General features: G+C 40.0%; 1 protein-coding gene across 14 annotated transcripts in view; it reads right to left on the reverse strand.

The window, feature by feature from the left end:
• The window catches only part of DOCK3 (dedicator of cytokinesis 3), a 507,250-nt gene that overhangs the window by 162,453 nt on the left and 323,276 nt on the right, over window positions 1-21,521 (reverse strand). For all 14 annotated transcript variants that reach the window (XM_051852373.3, XM_051852369.3, XM_051852371.3 and 11 more), the window contains exons 11-12: window positions 12,961-13,021; window positions 11,572-11,719 (exon numbers count right to left, since the gene is read on the reverse strand). In XM_051852373.3, the coding sequence (XP_051708333.1) occupies window positions 11,572-11,719; window positions 12,961-13,021 (209 nt within the window). The remainder of the gene's footprint in view (window positions 1-11,571; window positions 11,720-12,960; window positions 13,022-21,521) is intronic.

Raw genomic sequence — 21,521 nt, forward strand, 5'->3', positions numbered from 1 at the left:
CTTGCTTCCTGCTTCTGGATGTGGAAATCCAGTTTGTTGAAGAGACCCTCCACACGCCAGGAATTGGTTTTAGCTCCTTGATCAAATATAAGTTGGTTGTAGATGTCTGGATTGATTTCTGGTGTTTCTGTCCTGTTCCATTGGTCTATCCAACTGTTTCTGTACCAGTACCATGCTGTTTTGATTATAACTGTATGTCTTTAAATCTGGTATTGTGATGCTTTGTTTTTGATGTACATGATTTCTTTAGTTATTTGAGATCTCCTGTGTCTCCATATGATTTTCAGCATCATTTTTTTCCAGATCTGAAAAGAATGTCTTTGGTATTTGATTGGTATCACATTGACTATAAATTGCTTTTGGAAGAATGCACATTTTGATGATACTGATTCTTCCAATCCATGAGCATGGAAGATTTTTCCATTTTTTTTTTGCACCTTCTTCTATTTCTCATTGTAGAGATCTTTGACATCCTTCGTTAAGCTTATTCCAAGGTATTTGATTGTTTTTGTAGCTATTGTGAATGGGATTGTTCTTAGAACTTCTTTCTCATCTGTGGCATTGTCCTTGTATACAGAGGCTATTGATTTTTGTGCCCTGATTTTATATCCTGCTACTTTACCAAACTCTTCTATGAGTTCCAATAGTGTCTTAGTAGAGTTCTTTGGATCCCCTAAATAAAGAATCATACCCTCTGCAAAGAGGGATAGTTTGACTTCTTCCTCCCAATTTGTATCCCTTTAATTTCTTTTTCTTGCCTAATGGCTCTCGTTAGAACTTCCAGTACTATATTGAATAGCAATTGTGAGAATGTGCATCCCTGTCTGGTACCACATCTCAGTGGAAATACTTTCAACTTTACCCCATTCAATAGGATGCTGGCCATGGGTTTTTCATAAATTGCCTTGATTGTGTTGTGGAATGTTCCTTGTATACCCAGTTTGCTTAGAGTTTTCATCATGAAAGGGTGCTGTATTTTATCAAATGATTTCTCTGCATCTATTGAGATAATCATTTGGTTTTTCTTCTGAGGTTTGTAAATGTGGTGTATCACGTTGATTGATTTGTGAATGGTGAACCATCCCTGCATTCCAGGGATAAATCCCACTTGGTCTTGATGGATGATCTTTCCAAAGTATTGTTGAATTCTATTAGCCACGATTTTATTGAGGATTTCTGCAGGTATTTTCATCAGAGAAATTGGTCTGTAATTCTCTTTTTCTGCTGCTTCTTTTTCAAGTTTAGGAATTAAGGTGATGCTGGCTTCACAGAAAGAATTTGGGATGATTCTCTCTCTTTCAATTGTTTTGAATAGTTTGAGTTAGTTCTTTAAATGTCTTTTAGAATTCAGCCGTGAATCCATCCAGTCCTGGGCTTTTATTTGTTGGAAGGGAATTTATTACTAATTCAATTTCAGTCTCGGTTATGCGTCTGTTTAGGTTTCCTATGTTTTCATAGTTCAATAGGGGTAGGTTGCATGTGTCCAGGAATATATCCATTTCTTATAGATTTCCCAGTTTGCTGGCATACAATTCTTTGTAGTAATTTCTGATGACTCTTTTTATTTCTGCGGTGTCTGTTATTACATTCCCTTTTCATCTCTGATTTTATTGATTTGGATCTTTTCTTTTTTTAGTTAGTTGGCCAATGGTGTGTCAATTTTCTTTATTTTTTCAAAAAACCAGCTCGTTTTGCTGATTTTTTGTACAGTTTTTTTATTCAATTTTGTTTATTTTTCCTATAATTTTAATGATTTCTCTTCTCCTACTAGTTTTGGGTTTGCTTTGTTGTAGATTTTTTAGATCCTTGAGATGCATTAATAGCTCATTTATTTGGTGCCTTCCAATTTCTTGATGTAGGCACCTATTGCTATAAACTTTCCTCTTTTTCCTCTATAAACTCTACTGCTTTTGCTGTATCCCATAAGTTTTGATATGTTGTGTTGTTATCTTCATTTGCTTCCAGAAAGTTTTTGATTTCTTCTATGATCCACTGTTCACTCAGGAGCATGTTGTTTAGTCTCCATGTGTTTGCACAAGCTTTAGGGACTCCTAAGTTGCTGATTTACAGCTTCATTCTATTGTGGTCTGAGAAGCTGCTTGGTATGATTTCGATTCTTTTGAATTTGCTGAGACTTACTTTATGGCCTACTATGTGGTCAATCCTAGAGAAAGTTTCATGACTGCTGAGAAGAATGTGTATTCTACAACTGTAGGATGAAAAGTTCTATGGATATCTGTGAGGTCCGTTTGGTCTATTGTGTCAATTAAATCTGCTGTTTCCTTGTTGATCTTCTGTCTGGTTGATCTGTTCATTGCTAAAGGTGGAACACTTAAGTCCCCCAATACTATCGTAGTGGATTCTAAGTCTCCCTTTAAGTCCCTCAATATATATCTTTTAAATAGCCTGGTGCCCTATAATTAGGTGCATATACATTTATAATAGTTACATCTTCCTGTTGAATTGATCTCTTAATCATTATATAGTGCCTCTCTTTGTCTCTTTTAACAGTTTTTGTGTTAAAGTCTATTTTGTCTGATATTAAAATAGCTATGCTGCTCCTTTTTGGTTTCTGTTGGCATGGAATATCTTTTCCCAACCTTTCACTTTCTTTCTTTCTTTTTTTGACAGGCAGAGTTAGACAGTGAGAGCGAGAGCGAGAGCAAGAGCGAGAGAGAGAGAGAAAGCGTGTGCGTGCGAAAGGTCTTCCTTCCGTTGGTTCACTCCCAAAATGGCTGCTACAGCCAGCGCACTGCGCCAATCCAAAGCCAGGAGCCAGATGCTTCCTCCTGGTCTCCCATGCGGGTGCAGGGCCAAAGTACTTGGGCCATCCTCCACTGCCTTCCCAGGCCACAGCAGAGAGCTGGCCTGGAAGAGGAGCAAACAGGACAAAATCCGGTGCCCTAACCGGGACTAGAACCTGGGGTGCCAGCATGAGCCACGGCGCCAGCCCCAACCTTTCACTTTCAGTCTGCATGCACCTTTGTTGGCAATTGTGTTTCTTGTAAGCAGCAAATAGATGGGTTTTATTTTTCAATCCATTCAGCCAGTGTCTTTTAACTGGAGAGTTGAGCCCATTTAAGTTCAATTTGACTATTGATAAATAGTGACTTTGCCCTGCCATTTTTCCAAAGATATTCCTAATATATACTTTGAACTTGCTGTGATCTTTTACTGAGAGATTTTCTTCCTTTACCTTCTTTTGTATTGATGACAGTGTTTCTGTTTGTCTTTGTGTAACAAATCTTTAAGCATCTTTTGCAGGGCTGGATTTGTGGTGACAAATTCTTTTAATTTGTTTGCTATGAAAGGTCTTTATTTCACCTTCATTCACAAATGAGAGCTTTGCAGGATATAATATTCTGGGATGGCAGTTTTTTTTCTATCAGTACTTGGGGATATATCATGCCATTCCCTCCTAGTCCATAGGGTTTCTGATGAGAAGTCTGCTGTGAGTCTTATTGGAGATCCTCTGAAAGTAATCTGGCAATTTTCTCTTGCACATTTTAGAAACTTTTCTTTATGTTTCACTGTGGTGAGTTTGATTACAATGTGTCGTGGAGAGGCTCTTTTCTGTTCATGTCTATTGGAAGTTCTGTGTGCTTCTTGTACTTGGACGTCTCTTTCTTTCTCCAAACCCGGGAAGTTTTCTGCTACTATCTCACTAAAAAGCCTTCTAATCTTTTCTCTCTCTCCATGCCTTCAGGAACTCCTAGAAACTGAATGTTGTGTTTTTTAATAATATCCTATAGATTCCCAACAATATTTTTTTAGATTTCTAATTTCCTTCTTGTCTTTGGTTTGACTGTATACTTTCCTATGCTCTGTCTTCTAAGTCTGAAAGTCTCTCTTCTGCCTCACTGATTTTTTTTTTTTAAGGCTCTCAACTGCATTTTTATTTGTCCTATTGAATTCTCCATTTCATTTTGATTTATCTTCAATATCTCAATTTCATGTTCTATTGAATTCTTCATTTCATTTTGATTCCTCCTTAAGATTTCATTTTCATGAGAGAGATTTTCTTTCATGTCCTGCATGGATTTCAGTAGTTGTGCATTTGCTTTTGATTATTTCTAAATATTCTTATCATCAATTTTTTGAGATCCATTTCTTGCATTTCTTCTATCTCATTGTCTTCATAATCTTACATTGAAGTGTCATGTTTTTTTTGGGAGCATCATGTTGTCTTCCTTATTCCTGTTTCTTGGATTGTTGTGTTTGTTGTTCAGCATTTGTGGAGATACTCATTGGCTTCTTCTTCTATTTTTTTTTTCCTGCTGTGGCAGCTTTTTATTGTACTCTGACTCTGTAGATAAGTGGACTGACTGCTTTCAGAGAATCTTAGAGGCTTGTGGTGTGGTCAGAAAGCTCTGTTCAGTTCTTCAGGGTTAAGGGAATGCCTAAGGTGACACACCCAGGTTTGGCATGGTAAATCTTTTCTCTCTCTTTTTTTTTTTAGTCAGAAGGGAAGTAATTCCTTGATGGTGATCAGTGCCTGAGTACTAGCTGCAGTGGGTATATTTGTCTGCTCTGTCCCAAGGACCACACAAAGCATCTGTGCAGTCCTCAGTGTAAGTTCAGATTCCCCTGCAATGTCTCTCACTGAGTAGCGAAGACTGCCCAAGCTTGTGGCATCTCCCACTGAGACTACTCCAAGTCTCAGCCACACTGTGAGTTCTCCAGGATACCCTCAGTTTGCCTTTTTTTTTTCACAGTCCCGGTTCAGAAGCTCCACACAGTCACTAGGTCTTAGCCTACTATTATTACTCCCCAACAGAGTCAGGTTTCTCCGTTCGGCTGATTGCCCGGCGCAGACACAAGCTGGTACAGCTGTTAGGTATGTCCAAAATGGCACCTGCTCTATTGACTTGGACACCTTTATAAGGTGATTGGAGAGAGAGAATCCTGTCCCTATCGCCCCCTTTATTTTTTCTCTCCTCCAGTTAGGCTGGTATACTTTCCCCCATAGGGCTTCAAGCCTCGTTCCCTCTAGGCTCTTCCTGCCGCTTTTCTGCCAGTGTCTTGGGTTACTGCAGACTTGTCTCACCTCACTCTTCTGCACTGGTGTGCAGGCTCTCGGCTGCAGAAGTCCTGAGCCATGGGCACCCACACCCTCCACATAGATCCACTGTGTCCCACTAATCACGCAGGAGTTTCCTGTGCCGTTTTTTCCCTAACTCTTCCCTGAGACTACACTATCTCCACTTTTATTAAACTGTCTTCTCCTGGACTAGATCAGAAAGCTCCTCCCTATTCCGCCATCTTGGAACCCCATACTCCTGTTTTTAAACATTTCATTTCTTCAACTTACATCACTACATATCCAAGAGAAACACATGTTCATAAAAAGACTTGCATACATGTCCATAAAAGCTTTGCTCAGAAAGCCTCAATTTGTAAACATTTTAAATATCCAGTCAGGCTGGCGCCATGGCTCACTAGGCTAATCCTATGCCTGTGGCGCCAGCACCCCGGGTTCTAGTCCCGGTTGGGGCGCCAGTTCTGTCCCAGTTGCTCCTCTTCCAGTCCAGCTCTCTGCTGTGGCCCGGGAAGGCAGCAGAGGATGGCCCAAATGCTTGGGCCTTGCACCCGCATGGGAGACCAGGAGGAAGCACCTGGCTCCTGGCTTCTGATCGGCACCAGCCGTAGCGGTCATTTGTGGGGTGAACCAAAGGAAGGAAGACCTTTCTCTCTGTCTCTCTCTCAAACTGTCTAACTCTACCTTTCAAAAAAAATATCCAGTCAGTAATAAAAAGTCTGTAAACAGAGAAAAGTTCAGAACCAGGTAGCTTTTTTGTCGAATTCTACCAAACTGTTCTAGAAAAGAGTGAATCCTTCCCAAATTTAATCCATAAGGCCAGCATTATCTTGATTCCGAAACTAGACTTGATAATCCAAAAGTTGTACTTTGGAAATTTATATGTATTAAATAAAAGTTTAAAAAAATCACTAGGTCAAGCACCTTAAAAAAAAAAAAAGGAAATACAAATGGCCAACAAATACATGAATAAATGCTCACTAACAAAACCACAATCAGATACCATCTCACTGCAGTTAGATCAGCCACTAACAAAAAGGAAAAAAAGTAACAAATGTTTCTTAGAGAAAAAGGAATCCCTATAAATGATGGCTGAAATGCATATTAGTACAGCTATTATGGAGAGCAGTATGAAGGTTCCTCAGAAAACTAAAAATAAATCAAACAGTATGACCTAGCTATCCCATTTCTATACATGCAAAGGAAATGAAATCAGCATTTCAAAGAGACAACTGTACATTCATGTTCCCTGCAGCACTATTCACAATAGCTATAATATGGAATCAAACTAGGTGTCTACTAAAAGATGAATGGATACAGAAAAAGAAAAAAATCAAATTCAGAAATTACAGCAAAATGATGGAACTGGACTCATTATTTTAAATAAGCCTTACATAGACAAATACTGCATGTCATCTTCGGTATGTGAAGTTTAAAAGTTAGCATCTGAACTTAGAACAGTAAGTTGAGGATGGCTGGTGGAAATGGGTATAAACGGAGGTTGGACAGCAGGCACCAAAACACTGTTACATGGAGGTAGTAAGTGCTAGTGTTCACATTGGTGTGACTATAGTTGACAAGTATATCTCATATAAAGAACTAGAATTGAAGAGCTGGTAGGCTTCAAACACACAGAAAAGAAAATCGACATGCTAACTGGCTAATTTGATCAATTTATGCTACATACATGCATTGAAATATAGTGTACCTCATGAAAAAGCACAAGTATTATACATTAATATAATAAAATGTCTCTAATGCCAGAAAACCAGACTTATAATTCTGGCATATTTGCACAAGGGCACACTGCTTAGTAATAAGAAGAATAGAGGGTTGGCGCTGTGGCTTAGTGGGTAAAGCCACTGCCTGCAGTACTGGCATCCCATATGGGTGCCAGTTCAAGTCCCGGCTGCTTCACTTCCAATTCAGCTATCTGCTATGGCCTGAGAAAGCAGTGGAAGATGGCCCAAGTCCTTGGGCCCCTGCACCCATTTGGGAAACCCAGAAGAGGCTCCTAGCTCCTAGCTCCTGGCTTTGGATCAGTGCAGCTCCAGCCATTGCGGCCATCTGGGGATTCAATCAGTGGATGAAAGACCTCTTCTCTCTCTCTTGGCCTCTGCCCTCTGTAACTCTGCCTTTCAAATAAATAAATATTTTCACTCACTTCTTGACTTGATACTGTTTTCTCCAGTTGCTTTTCTAACTTCAGTCACTGGATACCATCTTCAAAATTTTTGCCATTTTTTCTCTGGGCAGACTGGTGTCTGATTCCAAGGGAAGGCCAAAGTCGCTGTGGCAAGACTCTAATCTGGCCAGGGTGGTGGTGGTGGCTACAGCTCCTCTTCTGTCTCCTCAGTGCGGGAAACATGTAGAACCAAGGTGAGACCAGCCAAGAAGACAAATCACTGCTTCTTCTTCCTCCTCCTCCTCCTTCTCCCACATAGAAGCACTTACAAACACCCAACCAGGGGCCTGAGCTACGTGTGTGTGGGGAGGTTTGGTGGGGGATCGCCACCACCCAGGAACCAATCTTCCTGTGGGAGGAGGCGTCCTTCCCCATGGTTTGGTGGTACTGGTGAGTCAGTATCACTGGAGTAGGGGAGAGGGTGAGGAGGGGAAGGAGCCCTGTGTGTCTCTCCCACGGAGGCTCTTGACATGAGCTACTTAGACTATGGAAGACTTTTGAATCCACAAACTCTTGTCAGTATTTAGACAGGGCATAAGCAAAATAGAAGTTCTCTCCATTCTTCAGAGAAAAAGTACCTCCTTCTTTGATGACCACTTTTTTCCACTGGGTCTCCCCCACTGAAGTCCTTCATGTAGAGCATTTTTTTGGCACAGTGTCTTGGCTTTCCATGCCTGAAATGCTCTCATGGGCTTTTCAGCCAGACCAGCATGCCTTAGGAGCTGATTCTGAGGTCAGAGTGCTACTTAAGGTGATTGTCATTCTATGTGTCTGCTTGTGGACTACTTCCCATATTGAAACATTCTCTCCTTCTAAGTCCTTGAGAATGAATTTATTATTAATTAAGGAAGCACTTAAGAAAACAAGCAATGGAATTAGACACTTCCTCAACAGTCAAGACAAGGGCTGTTCAAGTCATTGCTTCTCAAAGTGTCAATTTTAATTCTACAGATTGCCTTTTAGGTGCTCTATTAGTTATCACAGGTCAGGGAGAATATATAGTTTTTGACTCTTTGGGACTGGCTTATTTCACTAAGTATGATGTTTTCCAGATTCATCCATTTTGTTGCAAATGACCAGATTTAATTTTTTTACTTCTGTGTAGTATTCCATGGTGTACATATCCCATAATTTCTTTATCCAGTCTTCAGTTGACAGGCATTTAGGTTGATTCCATGTCTTAGCTTTTGTGAATCGAGCTATAATAAACATGGGGGTGCAGAAATGCTTTTATATGCTAATTTCATTTCTCTTGGGTAAATTCCCAGGAATGGAATGGCTGGGTCATATAGTAAGGCTATATTCAGATTTCTGAGGTATCTCCAATACTGCCTTCCATAGTGGCTTTCCCAGTATACATTTCCATCAACAGTGAATTAGGGTACCTTTTTCCCCACATCCTCACCAGCATTTGTTGTTTGTTGATTTCTGCATGAAAGCCATTCTAATGGGGGTGAGGTGAAACCTCATTGTGGTTTTGATTTTCATTTCTCTGAGAGGTAGTGATCCTGAGCATTTTCTTATGTGTCTGTTGTCCATTTGGATTTCTTCTTTTGAAAAATGTCTGTTTAAGTCTTTGCCCATTTGTTTTGTTGTGGAGTTTCTTGATCTCTATATATTCTGATTATTAATCCTTTATCAGTTGCATAGTTTGCAAATAATTTCTCCCATTCTGTCGGTTGCCTCTTCGCTTTCCTGAGTGTTTTTTTTGCAGTACAGAAGCTTCTCAATTTGATGTAATCTCATTTTTAATTTTAGTTTTGGTTGCCTGTGCCTCTGGGGCTGTTAACATTTTGAAGTGGAAAAATTATCCAACATTTTAACCACATTATTCTTTCAAAAGCAATTTAAAAACCTACCCTCTCTTTGGCTTTTAAGAACTGATATATTAGACACAACCAGTAGGAAGGAGCTAAGACAAAGCTAAGCACAGATTCCACTTCTTGCAAAGTAACATACTGGTACTACAAGCTGTTGTTTTAGAAGTAATTAGGCCAATTAAGCCTGACAACATTTCACAAAGAGTGCTGTACAAACACTATCTGCAATGAGAATTTGCACTGAAGCAAAGGAACGTTACATACAAACAGACATAATTCTGGAGTGCTATCCATAAATTGTTTGCCCTTGGAAGAGATACAATGAAGAAAGATGATAATAAGGGAGGAAGGCATATGAAGAAGCTGGTTCCACCACCCATCCATGAAGAGATTTCATGCATGGAGAAAGTCTGTTACTTGATACACAGCAGGAAAAAAACCAGCCAAAATTTTTCAAATTTCTATTTTAAAGGAAGATTTTTATCCCACAAAGTTTGTAACTTTGAACAGAACTCAGCTGAAGGCAAAATAGACCATGAAGAGTTTGGTCTTTTATTTTGAAATTAATCAAATATAGTTGATTATATAGAGGCTCAAATTAAGTCTAATTGTGAACCAAGTTCACTTCACGCCTGAGTCAAGTAGAATAACAGATAATGCAGAGGGGCCAGTGCCATGGCACACTAGGTTAATCCTCTGCCTGTGGCACCAGGATCCCATATGGGTGCTGGTTCTAGTCCTGGTTGCTCTTATTACAGTCCGGCTCTCTGCTGTGGCCTGGGAAGGCAGCAGAGGATGGCCCAAGTGCTTGGGACCCTGCACCTGCATGGGAGTCCAGGAGGAAGCACCTGGCTCCTGGCTTCGGATTGGTGCAGTGCACCGGTTGTAGTGGCTATTTGGGGTGTGAACCAATGGAATTAAGACCTTCCTTTCTGTCTCTCTCTCTCTCACTGTCTGTAACTCTACCTGTCAAATAAATAAATAAAAATCTAAAAAAAACAGATAATGCAGAAAAATCTCCATACAGTTTTTATGGTGAAGCTACAGTAATATAATTATTGACAGTATTTAATTTGGGAAGACAATATTGGGTTAAAACTAAAAGAGGGTAGATTTTTAAAAAATACTTCTCAGAAATAAACTTCTTTAAGAAATTCACAAAACTTACTATGGGTTTTTAAATTTTTTATTTATTTTAATTTTACTGGAAAGGTAGAGAGATGGTAATAGAGTTCCATCTGTTGGTTCATTCCCCAAATGCCCACAACAGTTAGGGCTGGACCAGGCTGAAGTCAGGAAGCCAAAATTCAATTGGGATCTCCCACATGGAGACAGGGATGGGATGGCAGGGATCCCAAGTTCTTGGACCATCATCTGTTGCCTTCCCAGGGTGGGAATTAGCATGGAGTTGGATTGGAAGTGGAGGAAGGACTCAAACCCAGCCACTCAAATACAGGATCAGGCATACCAAGTGGTGCCTTAATCACTGTGCCAAACATATATCTTTGATAATTTTTAAAATAGTATTATTTCGGCCAGCGCCGCGGCTCACTAGGCTAATCCTCCACCTAGCGGCGCCGGCACACCGGGTTCTAGTCCCGGTTGGGGCGCCGGATTCTGTCCCGGTTGCCCCTCTTCCAGGCCAGCTCTCTGCTGTGGCCAGGGAGTGCAGTGGAGGATGGCCCAGGTGCTTGGGCCCTGCACCCCATGGGAGACCAGGAAAAGCACCTGGCTCCTGGCTCCTGCCATCGGATCAGCGCGGTGCGCCGGCCGCAGCGCGCTGGCCGCAGTGCGCCGGCCGCGGCGGCCATTGGAGGGTGAACCAACGGCAAAGGAAGACCTTTCTCTCTGTCTCTCTCTCTCTCTCACTGTCCACTCTGCCTGTCAAAAAAAAAATAGTATTATTTCTAACTGTCCCTGTAAGTAAAGGACTATATACTCAAAGTCCATGTTTCTTTCCTTTATACTATTTCTTCTTATTGCTTAATAAAAATCAAGAGGAGATGGATGGCTTCTAAAAGGCAGATCCTCTGGCTGAGAACACCAAAAGTAATCTCATGCCTGCTTGGATGTAATTTATAGATCTACAGTGGAGAAGTAAAGGGTGAGATCTCAGCTTCTCAGAAAAAATGCCTTTCTTCATTGAAGCAATTTGCATCACTTGTCAGCCAAACTACAATATCTGGTGGGCAAATACTAGACACAGAAGACTATTTTACACCTAAGACACATGAGAAATTATATTGTTAGCTATTTAAGGCTGGTTAATTCTGTAGAAAAAAGGAATATGTACTACCAGACTTTCATATTAGAATAAAAGGCTCCAAATTCAGCTATTTCAGAAATCCCCTGGGAAGCTTGTTAAAGCCTGATCTAAGGTTTAGACCACACCCTATCCATACCTTACATAAAAATCTCTGCATTAAAAAATTCTCTATTGTAGAATAGGGACTAGAATAGGTGACTCTGTGTCCATAAAGCATGAGAAGTGCTGAAAATCATTAAGATCCCTGATTTCCATTACTCACGTGTAAACCTTAAGAACAAAGTCCTTTTCTTCCTTTAGTTCTGTGAGTGACTGTAGGACATCCAAGATGCTTAGGACTGCACAGCCATATGGTCGCCTGTAGTGCAGGTGAGCAGGGCCCTTCTTTGAATCGTTCAGGAGCATCCGGCCTTGGGCACAGCAGAGAACACCAATAAGAGTGAGAACTCCATGCTCCTCTCCAGCTCTTCCTGATTGTCATCCAAGGATGCCAAGACTAGAGGTACCTAAGAGATCATCTATGATGGGAGACTCAAGGGTTGAATGGAGTTATCTAAGGATTTTTACATGGAGGAATAACAAACAGGCCTCTGCTCAATGGCTCTTCCCCTGCACCACATGCCATCAATCATTCTTTTCAATTATCTGTAAACCAACACCAAAAGACTACTTTTAACTACATGAAAATAAAAAGCAATTTCAAGAATTTATTACAAGAACAAGCATGCTGAATAGATTTAAAAACATCAGGCACATCAAGAATGCAAAAGCCATTATTTTTAGTGCCAGATATAAATTATTTATGATAAGGAAGATGCTGTGTTCTTCCATCTAAACTCTACCAGTAAAGGCACTCCTGAACCAGTGTGGGAATGAGAACAGGCTAAGGGAGTAGACGGGTGATTACTTTTTCTGCTTACCAAGGTTCTACCCACAGTAGCAGGAGGACTTGAAAATATGAGAACCTCAACAAATGCTTTATTAAGTGCAGAAAAAGTTGTTCTGTTAGCTAGGGATAAAAAAATATTCTCTGACAAAATCATACATAATATGCTAGAACCTAAACTAATGAAGGAAGACTTGGTTAGTCACAATCCTAGAAGTTATATCATAAACTTGAAATAAGGTTGAACAAGCCAACTGAAGAACAGCAAAAATCACTTTTTTTCATTCTGTTAGGATAGAAGTGAGATGCCATCCATCTTCTGGAGTGGTGACAGTAACTCTAATCTTGCGAGAAAGAGTATAGAAACATAATTTTAGACATCAAACATAACAAAGGGTATTTACCACCTGTCAAATTGGCACTCCTGTCAACCTACTGTATCTTTCTGGAAGAAGATAGGCCCAGAGGAAAGTCATTGTGATGGAGAGATTACCCAAAAATCATCGTACTTGAAACATAAAGAGTGTGTCCAAAACCAAGTAGGGAACAGAAAATTTCAAGTGAGAAAAGTGCATTCATTTATATCAAACCCAGCTACCACAGCTACCACAGCTTAAAGACAGAGCTCCAGTACAAACTGGAATCTATAATCTGGAGATCAGAAATAGTAGGTAAGGGCTGAGGGAACACAAAGCTCATGCATAGCATACACTTATCCCAAGTTAGATTAGTCTTTGTCATATGAATGGATAAGGTATACAGTACCTATTCGGATCACATGGGCAACTATATACAAATCTCTCTTCAGATCTTTGCTGCTCAGATCCTAAGAAAAGAGGAAAAAATAAGTAAGCTCAGGCAAGGAATACACAGAATATTAAAAGTGCACTTTGAACTTACAGTGATCTCCTTCAGTGTATGTTATAGATAGAGGAAGAGATTACAGTATATAAAAGTTTAGTGTATATTAGATTCCTGAAGCAAAAGCTTATATACCTTATATGCCACGGGAAGATTAACTTATTGACAGTATTTTTGCAGCTCTCATTTAGACCACCTAACCAATCAAAATCTATAAAATTTCTTACATTAGAAATATTCATGATATTGCCTTCACTAACATCATATAAAAATATCTGTACCAAAAAAGTCCTGTTCACTCAAAAAAAAAAAAAAAAAAAAACAACCAGGAAACACCAAAAGAGCTCATTAATGAATTTCTCTAATTTTTTCTAAACTAATTTTACATATATTCCACACTGATTATATGATATTAAAATAGAACAGTTTGGCAACGAAACTTCAATAATTTGATCTACATTTCTAAATTTAGGTATTTATCATTTGTATGAAATTATAAAACTTAAAATGATTTTACTGGACATTTTTAAAAGCTTTAACTAAGTGAATACATCTAATCTAGAATTAGAAACTTTTCAAAGAGGTAATGAAAATTATTCTTATAATTAAGTATTTATGTTTAGAATATACTTTCAAATGAATGTGTATTGATACTTTACTTATTTTTATTTTCTTTCCACTTTTCATCTTTTTATTGGTTCGCAATGCTTGTCTCCTGAATAAAGCAGGAAAAAGGATAATTATGTGGCAGTCATGATTTGAAATGAGCTTTGAAATCCATAGTCCCTAAGGTTCTTATTTTTCATGCTCTGTTGCAGTTAGCACTAGGATGAGGCAAGCAAGGTGCAAACTTTATGACAGCACTCATTCTCAGGACACTGTGTTTTGTTTGCCTCATCCTAGTCCCAGCCTTGCCCTGTTGAATGGCTTTGAACATATGAAAGCAAAGGAGATGTTAAAAAGTAATGTGCAAGGGTGAAGCTGAAGATTTTAGATGGTTATAGTATTTCACCAAATTCTTAATATGCATATAATCAAATAGGCTGCAAAATAATTTAACACAAATTGGTATATTTGAATTGTCAAGATATATTTTTATAAGAAAATTGGAGGCAAGATGGCAGAATAGGAAGGGAGCACACTGATAGTCCGGGGAGAGACAGTTTAATAAAAGTGGAGATACTGCAGGTTCAAGGAAGAGTAGGGGAGGAAACAGCAGAAGAAACTCTTCCGGAACGCGTGATTCACAGTGGACCTGCGTGGAGAGCATGGGAGCCCACAGTTCGGGACACCAGCGGCAGACTCAACACACCAGCGCTGGAACGCGAGGTGAGCCGAACCTCAATAGCCCAACACACAGGCAGGCAAGCGGAGAGAGGAGACTAGAGGGAACAACCCCTGGGGGGGGGGGGGAAGTTCACCAGGCTAACTGGAAGAGAGAGAGAGAAAAAAAAGGTGACTGGTACGGACACGGGTTTCTCTCTCTCCGCTCACCTCTCAAGGGCGAGTAAGACAAAGAGCAGGCGCCATCTTGGACATACGTCATAAGCACAGCGACCTCAGGTCTGCACCGGCCCTGAGCCTAGCAGAAAAACCTGACTCTGTCTGTTCTACTTAATATCACTGGTTTAATTCTGTAATTAATACACAGTTATTCTTAAGTGTTGAAAATTAACTGAAATGTGACCCCTGTTAAACATAAGAGTAGGGGCCGGCGCCGCGGCTCACTAGGCTAATCCTCCGCCTAGCGGCGCCGGCACACCGGGTTCTAGTCCTGGTCGGGGCGCCGGATTCTGTCCCGGTTGCTCCTCTTCCAGGCCAGCCCTCTGCTGTGGCCAGGGAGTGCAGTGGAGGATGGCCCAGGTGCTTGGGCCCTGCACCCCATGGGAGACCAGGAAAAGCACCTGGCTCCTGGCTCCTGCCATCGGATCAGCGCGGTGCACCGGCCGCAGCGCGCCAGCCGCGGCGGCCATTGGAGGGTGAACCAACGGCAAAGGAAGACCTTTCTCTCTGTCTCTCTCTCTCACTGTCCACTCTGTCAAAAAAAAAAAACAAAAAAACAAAAAAACAAAAAAACATAAGAGTAGGAATAAGAGAGGGAAGAGATGTACAATTTGGGACATGCTCAAACTGACTTGCCCCAAATGGTAGAGTTAGAAACATACCAGGGGACTCCAATTTAATCCCATCAAGGTGGCATGTACCAATGTCATCTCACCAGTCCAAGTGATCAATTTCAGTTCACAATTGATCATAATGAAAGGACTAAGAGTCAAAGGGAACACATAAACAAGTCTAGTACCTGCTAACACTAACCGATAGAATAAATAAAGGGGAGAGTGATCCAACATGGGAAGCGAGATACTCAGCAGACTCATAGAATGGCGGATGTCCTAAACAGCACTCTGGCCTCAGAATCAGCCCTAAAGGCATTCGGATCTGGCTGAAAAGCCCATGAGAGTATTTCAGGCATGGAAAGCCAAGACACTCCGGCAAAAAGATCTCTGTGAGTGAGATCCCAGTGGAAAGAACAGGTCTTCAAAGAAGGAGGTACCTTTCTCTGAAGGGAGGAGAGAACCTCCACTTTGACTATGACCTTGTCTAAACAAGATAAGAGTCGGAGAACTCAGAGGGCTTCCATAGCCTTGGAAACTCATGACTGGAGCATAGGGAGATTACTGATGCCATAGACAGGAGTGTCAATTGGTAAAGTCAACAACAGGAGTCACTGTGCACTTACTCCTCATGTAGGATCTCTGTCCTTAATGTGCTGTACATTGAGATTTAATGCTATAACGAGTACTCAAAAAATATATTTCACTTTGTGTTTCTATGTGGGTGCAAACTGTTGAAATCTTTACTTAATGCATACTAAACTGATCTTCTGTAAAAAAAAAAAAAGAAATTATCAATTCCCAACTTGACTCTCACTGGGATTAAACATGACAATAGGTCTGATCTGATTTCATCATCATTTAAAAAAAATCATCTATTATTTTTCACTTTATGTTTCTGTGTGGGAGCAAACTGTTGAAATCTTTACTTAATGTATACTAAGCTGATCTTTGTATATTAAGATAATCGAAAATGAATCTTGATGTGAATGGAAGGGGAGAGGGAGTGGGAGGGGGGAGGGTTGTGGGTGGGAGGGACGGTATGGGGGGGGAAGCCATTGTAATCCATAGGTCGTACTTTGGAAATTTATATTCATTAAATAAAAGTTAAAAAAAAAAAGAAAAAGAAAAACCTGACTCTGGGCGGGGCGAATTAACAGGAGATTAGGACCTAGTAAATTTGTGGTGCTACTGAACTGAGACTGTGAAAAAAGAGACGGTGGGGGAGAGAACTCACGGAATTCACGTGAGCACTCTCCAGAGACGCTACAATTCCGTAACTTTGGCAACCCAGTGGGAGACTGAAGGAGAATTTGAGCCCACTCTGAGGGCAGAACAGATTCCCTGTGTGGTCCTTGGGAAAGAGCTTCTGATCTCTGGCTCCTGTGGGTATATCATTTGCCTGCTAACTACCTCCAACTTCGTTCAGCTGTGCGGAATTACTTCCCTTTTGAATCAAAAAAAAGAAAGAAAGAAAGAGAGAGAGATCTACCACGCCTAACCTGGGAGTGTCACCTTTGGCACACCAAACAGAGCTCTCAGGCCACACCCATCTCAAGCCCTAAGGCTCCATCAAAAACAGATAGTCCACTTAATCTAGAGTCATAGTATAACAAGAAAAAGCACCACAGTGAAGAAACCAAATATCTCCAATATGCCAAATAACAAACGCAAAAACCGAGGTAATAAAAACAAGGAAGCCAGCATGACGCCCTCAAATGAAAAAGACACCCAAATTCAAGATTATGAAGATGATGACATAGAAGAAATGCAAGAAGCAGATCTCAAAAAATTGATAAGAACATTAAGAAGTTCTCAAAAACAAATTCTTGAACTACAGAAATCCTTAATGGACAAGATAGAAAATCTCTCTTGTGAAAATGAAATATTAAGGAGGAATCAAAATGTAACGAAACAACTAGTACAACAGGAAACTGCGATAGTGATGAGAAATCATCATGAAGTGAAGAATTCAATAGATCAAATGAAAAACACAATAGAGAGCCTTACAAACAGAATGGGTGAAGCAGAAGAGAGAATATCGGACTTAGAAGACAGAGAACTGGAAAGGATACAGTCAGACCAAAGAAAAGAAGAGGAAATTAGAAATCTAAAACATATTGTCGGGAATCTTCAGGATACTATTAAAAAACTCAACATTCGGGTTCTAGGAGTTCCTGAAGGCATGGACAGGGAGAAAGGATTAGAAGGCCTTTTTAGTGAGCTATTAGCAGAAAATTTCCCAGGTTTGGAGAAGGACAGAGAAATCCTAGTACAGGAAGCTCACAGAACCCCTAATAAACACGACCAAAAGAGATCCTCACCACGACACGTTGTAATTAAACTCTCCACAGTGAAACATAAAGAAAAGATCCTAAAATGTGCAAGAGAGAAACGTCAGATTACTCTCAGAGGATCTCCAATCAGACTCACAGCTGACTTCTCATCAGAAACCCTACAAGCTAGGAGGGAATGGCGAGATATAGCCCAGGTACTAAGAGAGAAAAACTGCCAGCCCAGAATATTATATCCTGCAAAGCTATCATTTGTGAATGAAGGTGAAATAAAGACTTTTCATAGCAAACAGAAATTGAAAGAATTTGTCGCCACTCGTCCAGCCCTGCAAAAGATGCTTAAAGATGTGTTACACACAGAAACACAGAAACACGGTCATCAATATGAAAGAAGGTAAAGGAAGGAAACCTCACAGCAAAAGATCACAGGGAATTCAAAGCATATATTAGAACTTATCTTTGGCAAATGGCAGGGCAAAGTTACCACTTATCATTAGTCACATTGAACGTGAATGGCCTGAACTGTTCAATTAAAAAAGACACAGATTGGCTGATTGGGTTAAGGAACAAAACCCATCTATTTGCTGCTTACAAGAAACACATCTTTCCAACAAAGATCCATACAGACTGAAAGTGAAAGGCTGGAAAAAGATATACCATGCCAACAGAAATGAAAAAAGAGCGGGCGTAGCCATCTTAATATCGGACAACATAAACTTTACCACAAAAACTGTTAAGAGAGACAACGAGGGACACTATATAATGATTAAGGGATCAATACAACAAGAAGATATAACAATTATCAATGTATATGCACCTAATTACAGGGCACCGGTTTATCTAAAAGATTTGTTAAGGGACTTAAAGGGAGACTTAGACCCCAATACAATAGTACTGGGGGACTTCAATACTCCATTCTCAGAAATAGACAGATCAACAGGACAGAAGATCAACAAGGATACAGTAGATTTAAACGACACTATAGCCCAAATGGATCTAACAGATATATACAGAACTTTCAATCCTACAGCTAAAGATTTTACATTCTTCTCAGCAGTACATGGAACCTTCTCTAGGATTGACCACGTACTAGGCCATAAAGCAAGTCTCAGCAAATTCAAAAGAATTAGAATCATACCATGCAGCTTCTCAGACCATAAAGGAATGAAGTTGGAAATTAGCAACTCAGGAATCCCTAGAGCATACGCAAACACATGGAGATTGAACAACATGCTCCTGAAGGAACAATGGGTCATAGAAGAAATTAAAAGAGAAATCAAAAATTTTCTGGAAGTAAATGAGGATAACAGCACAACATACCAAAACTTATGGGACGCAGCAAAACAGTGTTAAGAGGAAAGTTTATATCAATAGGTGCCTACATCAAGAAATTGGAAAGACACCAAATAGATGAGCTTTCAATTCACCTCAAGGATCTAGAAAACCTACAGCAAACCAGACCCAAATCTAGTAGGAGAAGAGAAATAATTAAAATCAGAGAAGAAATCAACAGGATCGAATAAAAAAAACATTACAAAAAATCAGCCAAACAAGGAGCTGGTTTTTTGAAAAAATAAACAAAATTGACACCCCATTGGCCCAACTAACTAAAAAAGAAGAGAAAAGACCCAAATTAATAAAATCAGAGATGAAAAAGGAAACGTAACAACAGACACCACAGAAATAAAAAGAATCATCAGAAATTACTACAAGGACTTGTATGCCAGCAAACAGGGAAACCTATCAGAAATGGATAGATTCCTGGACACATGCAACCTACCTAAATTGAACCAGGAAGACATCGAAAACCTAAACAGACCCATAACTGAGACAGAAATTGAAACAGTAATAAAGGCCCTCCCAACAAAGAAAAGCCCAGGACCAGATGGATTCACTGCTGAATTCTACCAGACATTTAAAGAAGAACTGACTCCAATTCTTCTCAAACTATTCAGAACAATCGAAAAAGAGGGAGTCCTCCAAAATTCTTTCTATGAAGCCAGCATCACCTTAATACCTACGCCGGAAAAAGATGCAGCATTGAAAGAGAATTACAGACCAATATCCCTGATGAACATAGATGCAAAAATCCTCAATAAAATTCTGGCCAATAGAATGCAACAACACATCAGAAAGATCATCCACCCAGACCAAGTGGGATTTATCCCTGGTATGCAGGGATGGTTTAATGTGCGCAAAACAATCAATGTGATACACCACATTAACAGATTGCAGAAGAAAAACCATATGATTATCTCAATAGACGCCGAGAAAGCATTTGATAAAATACAACACCCGTTCATGATGAAAACTCTAAGCAAACTGGGTTTGGAAGGAACATTCCTCAATACAATCAAAGCAATCTATGAAAAACCCACAGCCAACATCCTATTGAATGGGGAAAAGTTGGAAGCATTTCCACTGAGATCTGGTACCAGACAGGGATGTCCACTCTCACCACTGCTATTCAATATAGTTCTCGAAGTTCTAGCCAGAGCTATTAGGCAAGAAAAAGAAATTAAAGGGATACAAATTGGGAAGGAAGAACTCAAACTAGCCCTCTTTGCAGATGATATGATTCTTTATTTAGGGGACCCAAAGAACTCTACTAAGAGACTATTGGAACTCACAGAAGAGTTTGGCAAAGTAGCAGGGTATAAAATCAATGCACAAAAATCAACAGCCTTTGTATACACAGACAATGCCATGGCTGAGGAAGAACTTCTAAGATCAATCCCATTCACAATAGCTACAAAAACAATCAAATACCTTGGAATAAACTTAACCAAGGACGTTAAAGATCTCTACAATGAAAATTACAAAACCTTAAAGAAAGAAATAGAAGAGGATACCAAGAAATGGAAAAATCTTCCATGCTCATGGATTGGAAGAATCAATATCATCAAAATGTCCATTCTCCCAAAAGCAATTTATAGATTCAATGCGATACCAATCAAGATACCGAAGACCTTCTTCTCAGATCTGGAAAAAATGGTGCTGAAATTTATATGGAGACACAGGAGACCTCGAATAGGTAAAGCAATCTTGTACAACAAAAACAAAGCCGGAGGCATCACAATACCAGATTTCAGGACATACTACAGGGCAGTTGTAATCAAAACAGCATGGTACTGGTACAGAAACAGATGGATAGACCAATGGAACAGAATTGAAACACCAGAAATCAATTCAAACATCTACAGCCAACTCACATTTGATCAAGGATCCAAAACCAATCCCTGGAGTAAGGACAGTCTATTCAATAAATGGTGCTGGGAAAACTGGATTTCCACATGCAGAATCATGAAGCAAGACCACTACCTTTCACCTTACACAAAAATCCACTCAACATGGATTAAAGACTTAAATCTACGACCTGAAACCATCAAATTATTAGAGAACATTGGAGAAACCCTTCAAGATATTGGCACAGGCAAAGAATTTCTGGAAAAGACCCGGGAGGCACAGGCAGTCAAAGCCAAAATCAACTATTGGGATTGCATCAAATTGAGAAGTTTCTGTACTGCAAAAGAAACAGTCAGGAAAGTGAAGAGACAACCGACAGAATGGGAAAATATATTTGCAAACTATGCAACTGATAAAGGGTTGATCACCAGAATCTACAAAGAAATCAATAAACTCCACAACATCAAAAAAAACAACCCACTTAAGAGATGGGCCAAGGACCTCAATAGACATTTTTCAAAGGAGGAAATCCAAATGGCCAACACACACATGAAAAACATTCAAGATCACTAGCCATCAGGGAAATGCAAATCAAAACCACAATGAGGTTCCACCTCACCCCAGTTAGAATGGCTCACATTCAGAAATCTACCAACAATAGATGCTGGAGAGGATGTGGGGAAAAAGGGACACTAACCCACTGTTGGTGGGAATGGAAACTGGTTAAGCCACTTTGGAAGTCAGTCTGGAGATTCCTCAGAAACCTGAATATAACCCTACCATTCAATCCAACCATCCCACTCCTTGGAATTTACCCAAAGGAAATTAAATTGGCAAACAAAAAAGCAGTCTGCACATTAATGTTTATTGC

This window comes from Oryctolagus cuniculus, chromosome 10 (assembly GCF_051225735.1).
Source record: "Oryctolagus cuniculus isolate XC-2025 breed Fujian yellow rabbit chromosome 10, ASM5122573v1, whole genome shotgun sequence".
Classification (NCBI taxonomy): Eukaryota; Metazoa; Chordata; class Mammalia; order Lagomorpha; family Leporidae; genus Oryctolagus; species Oryctolagus cuniculus.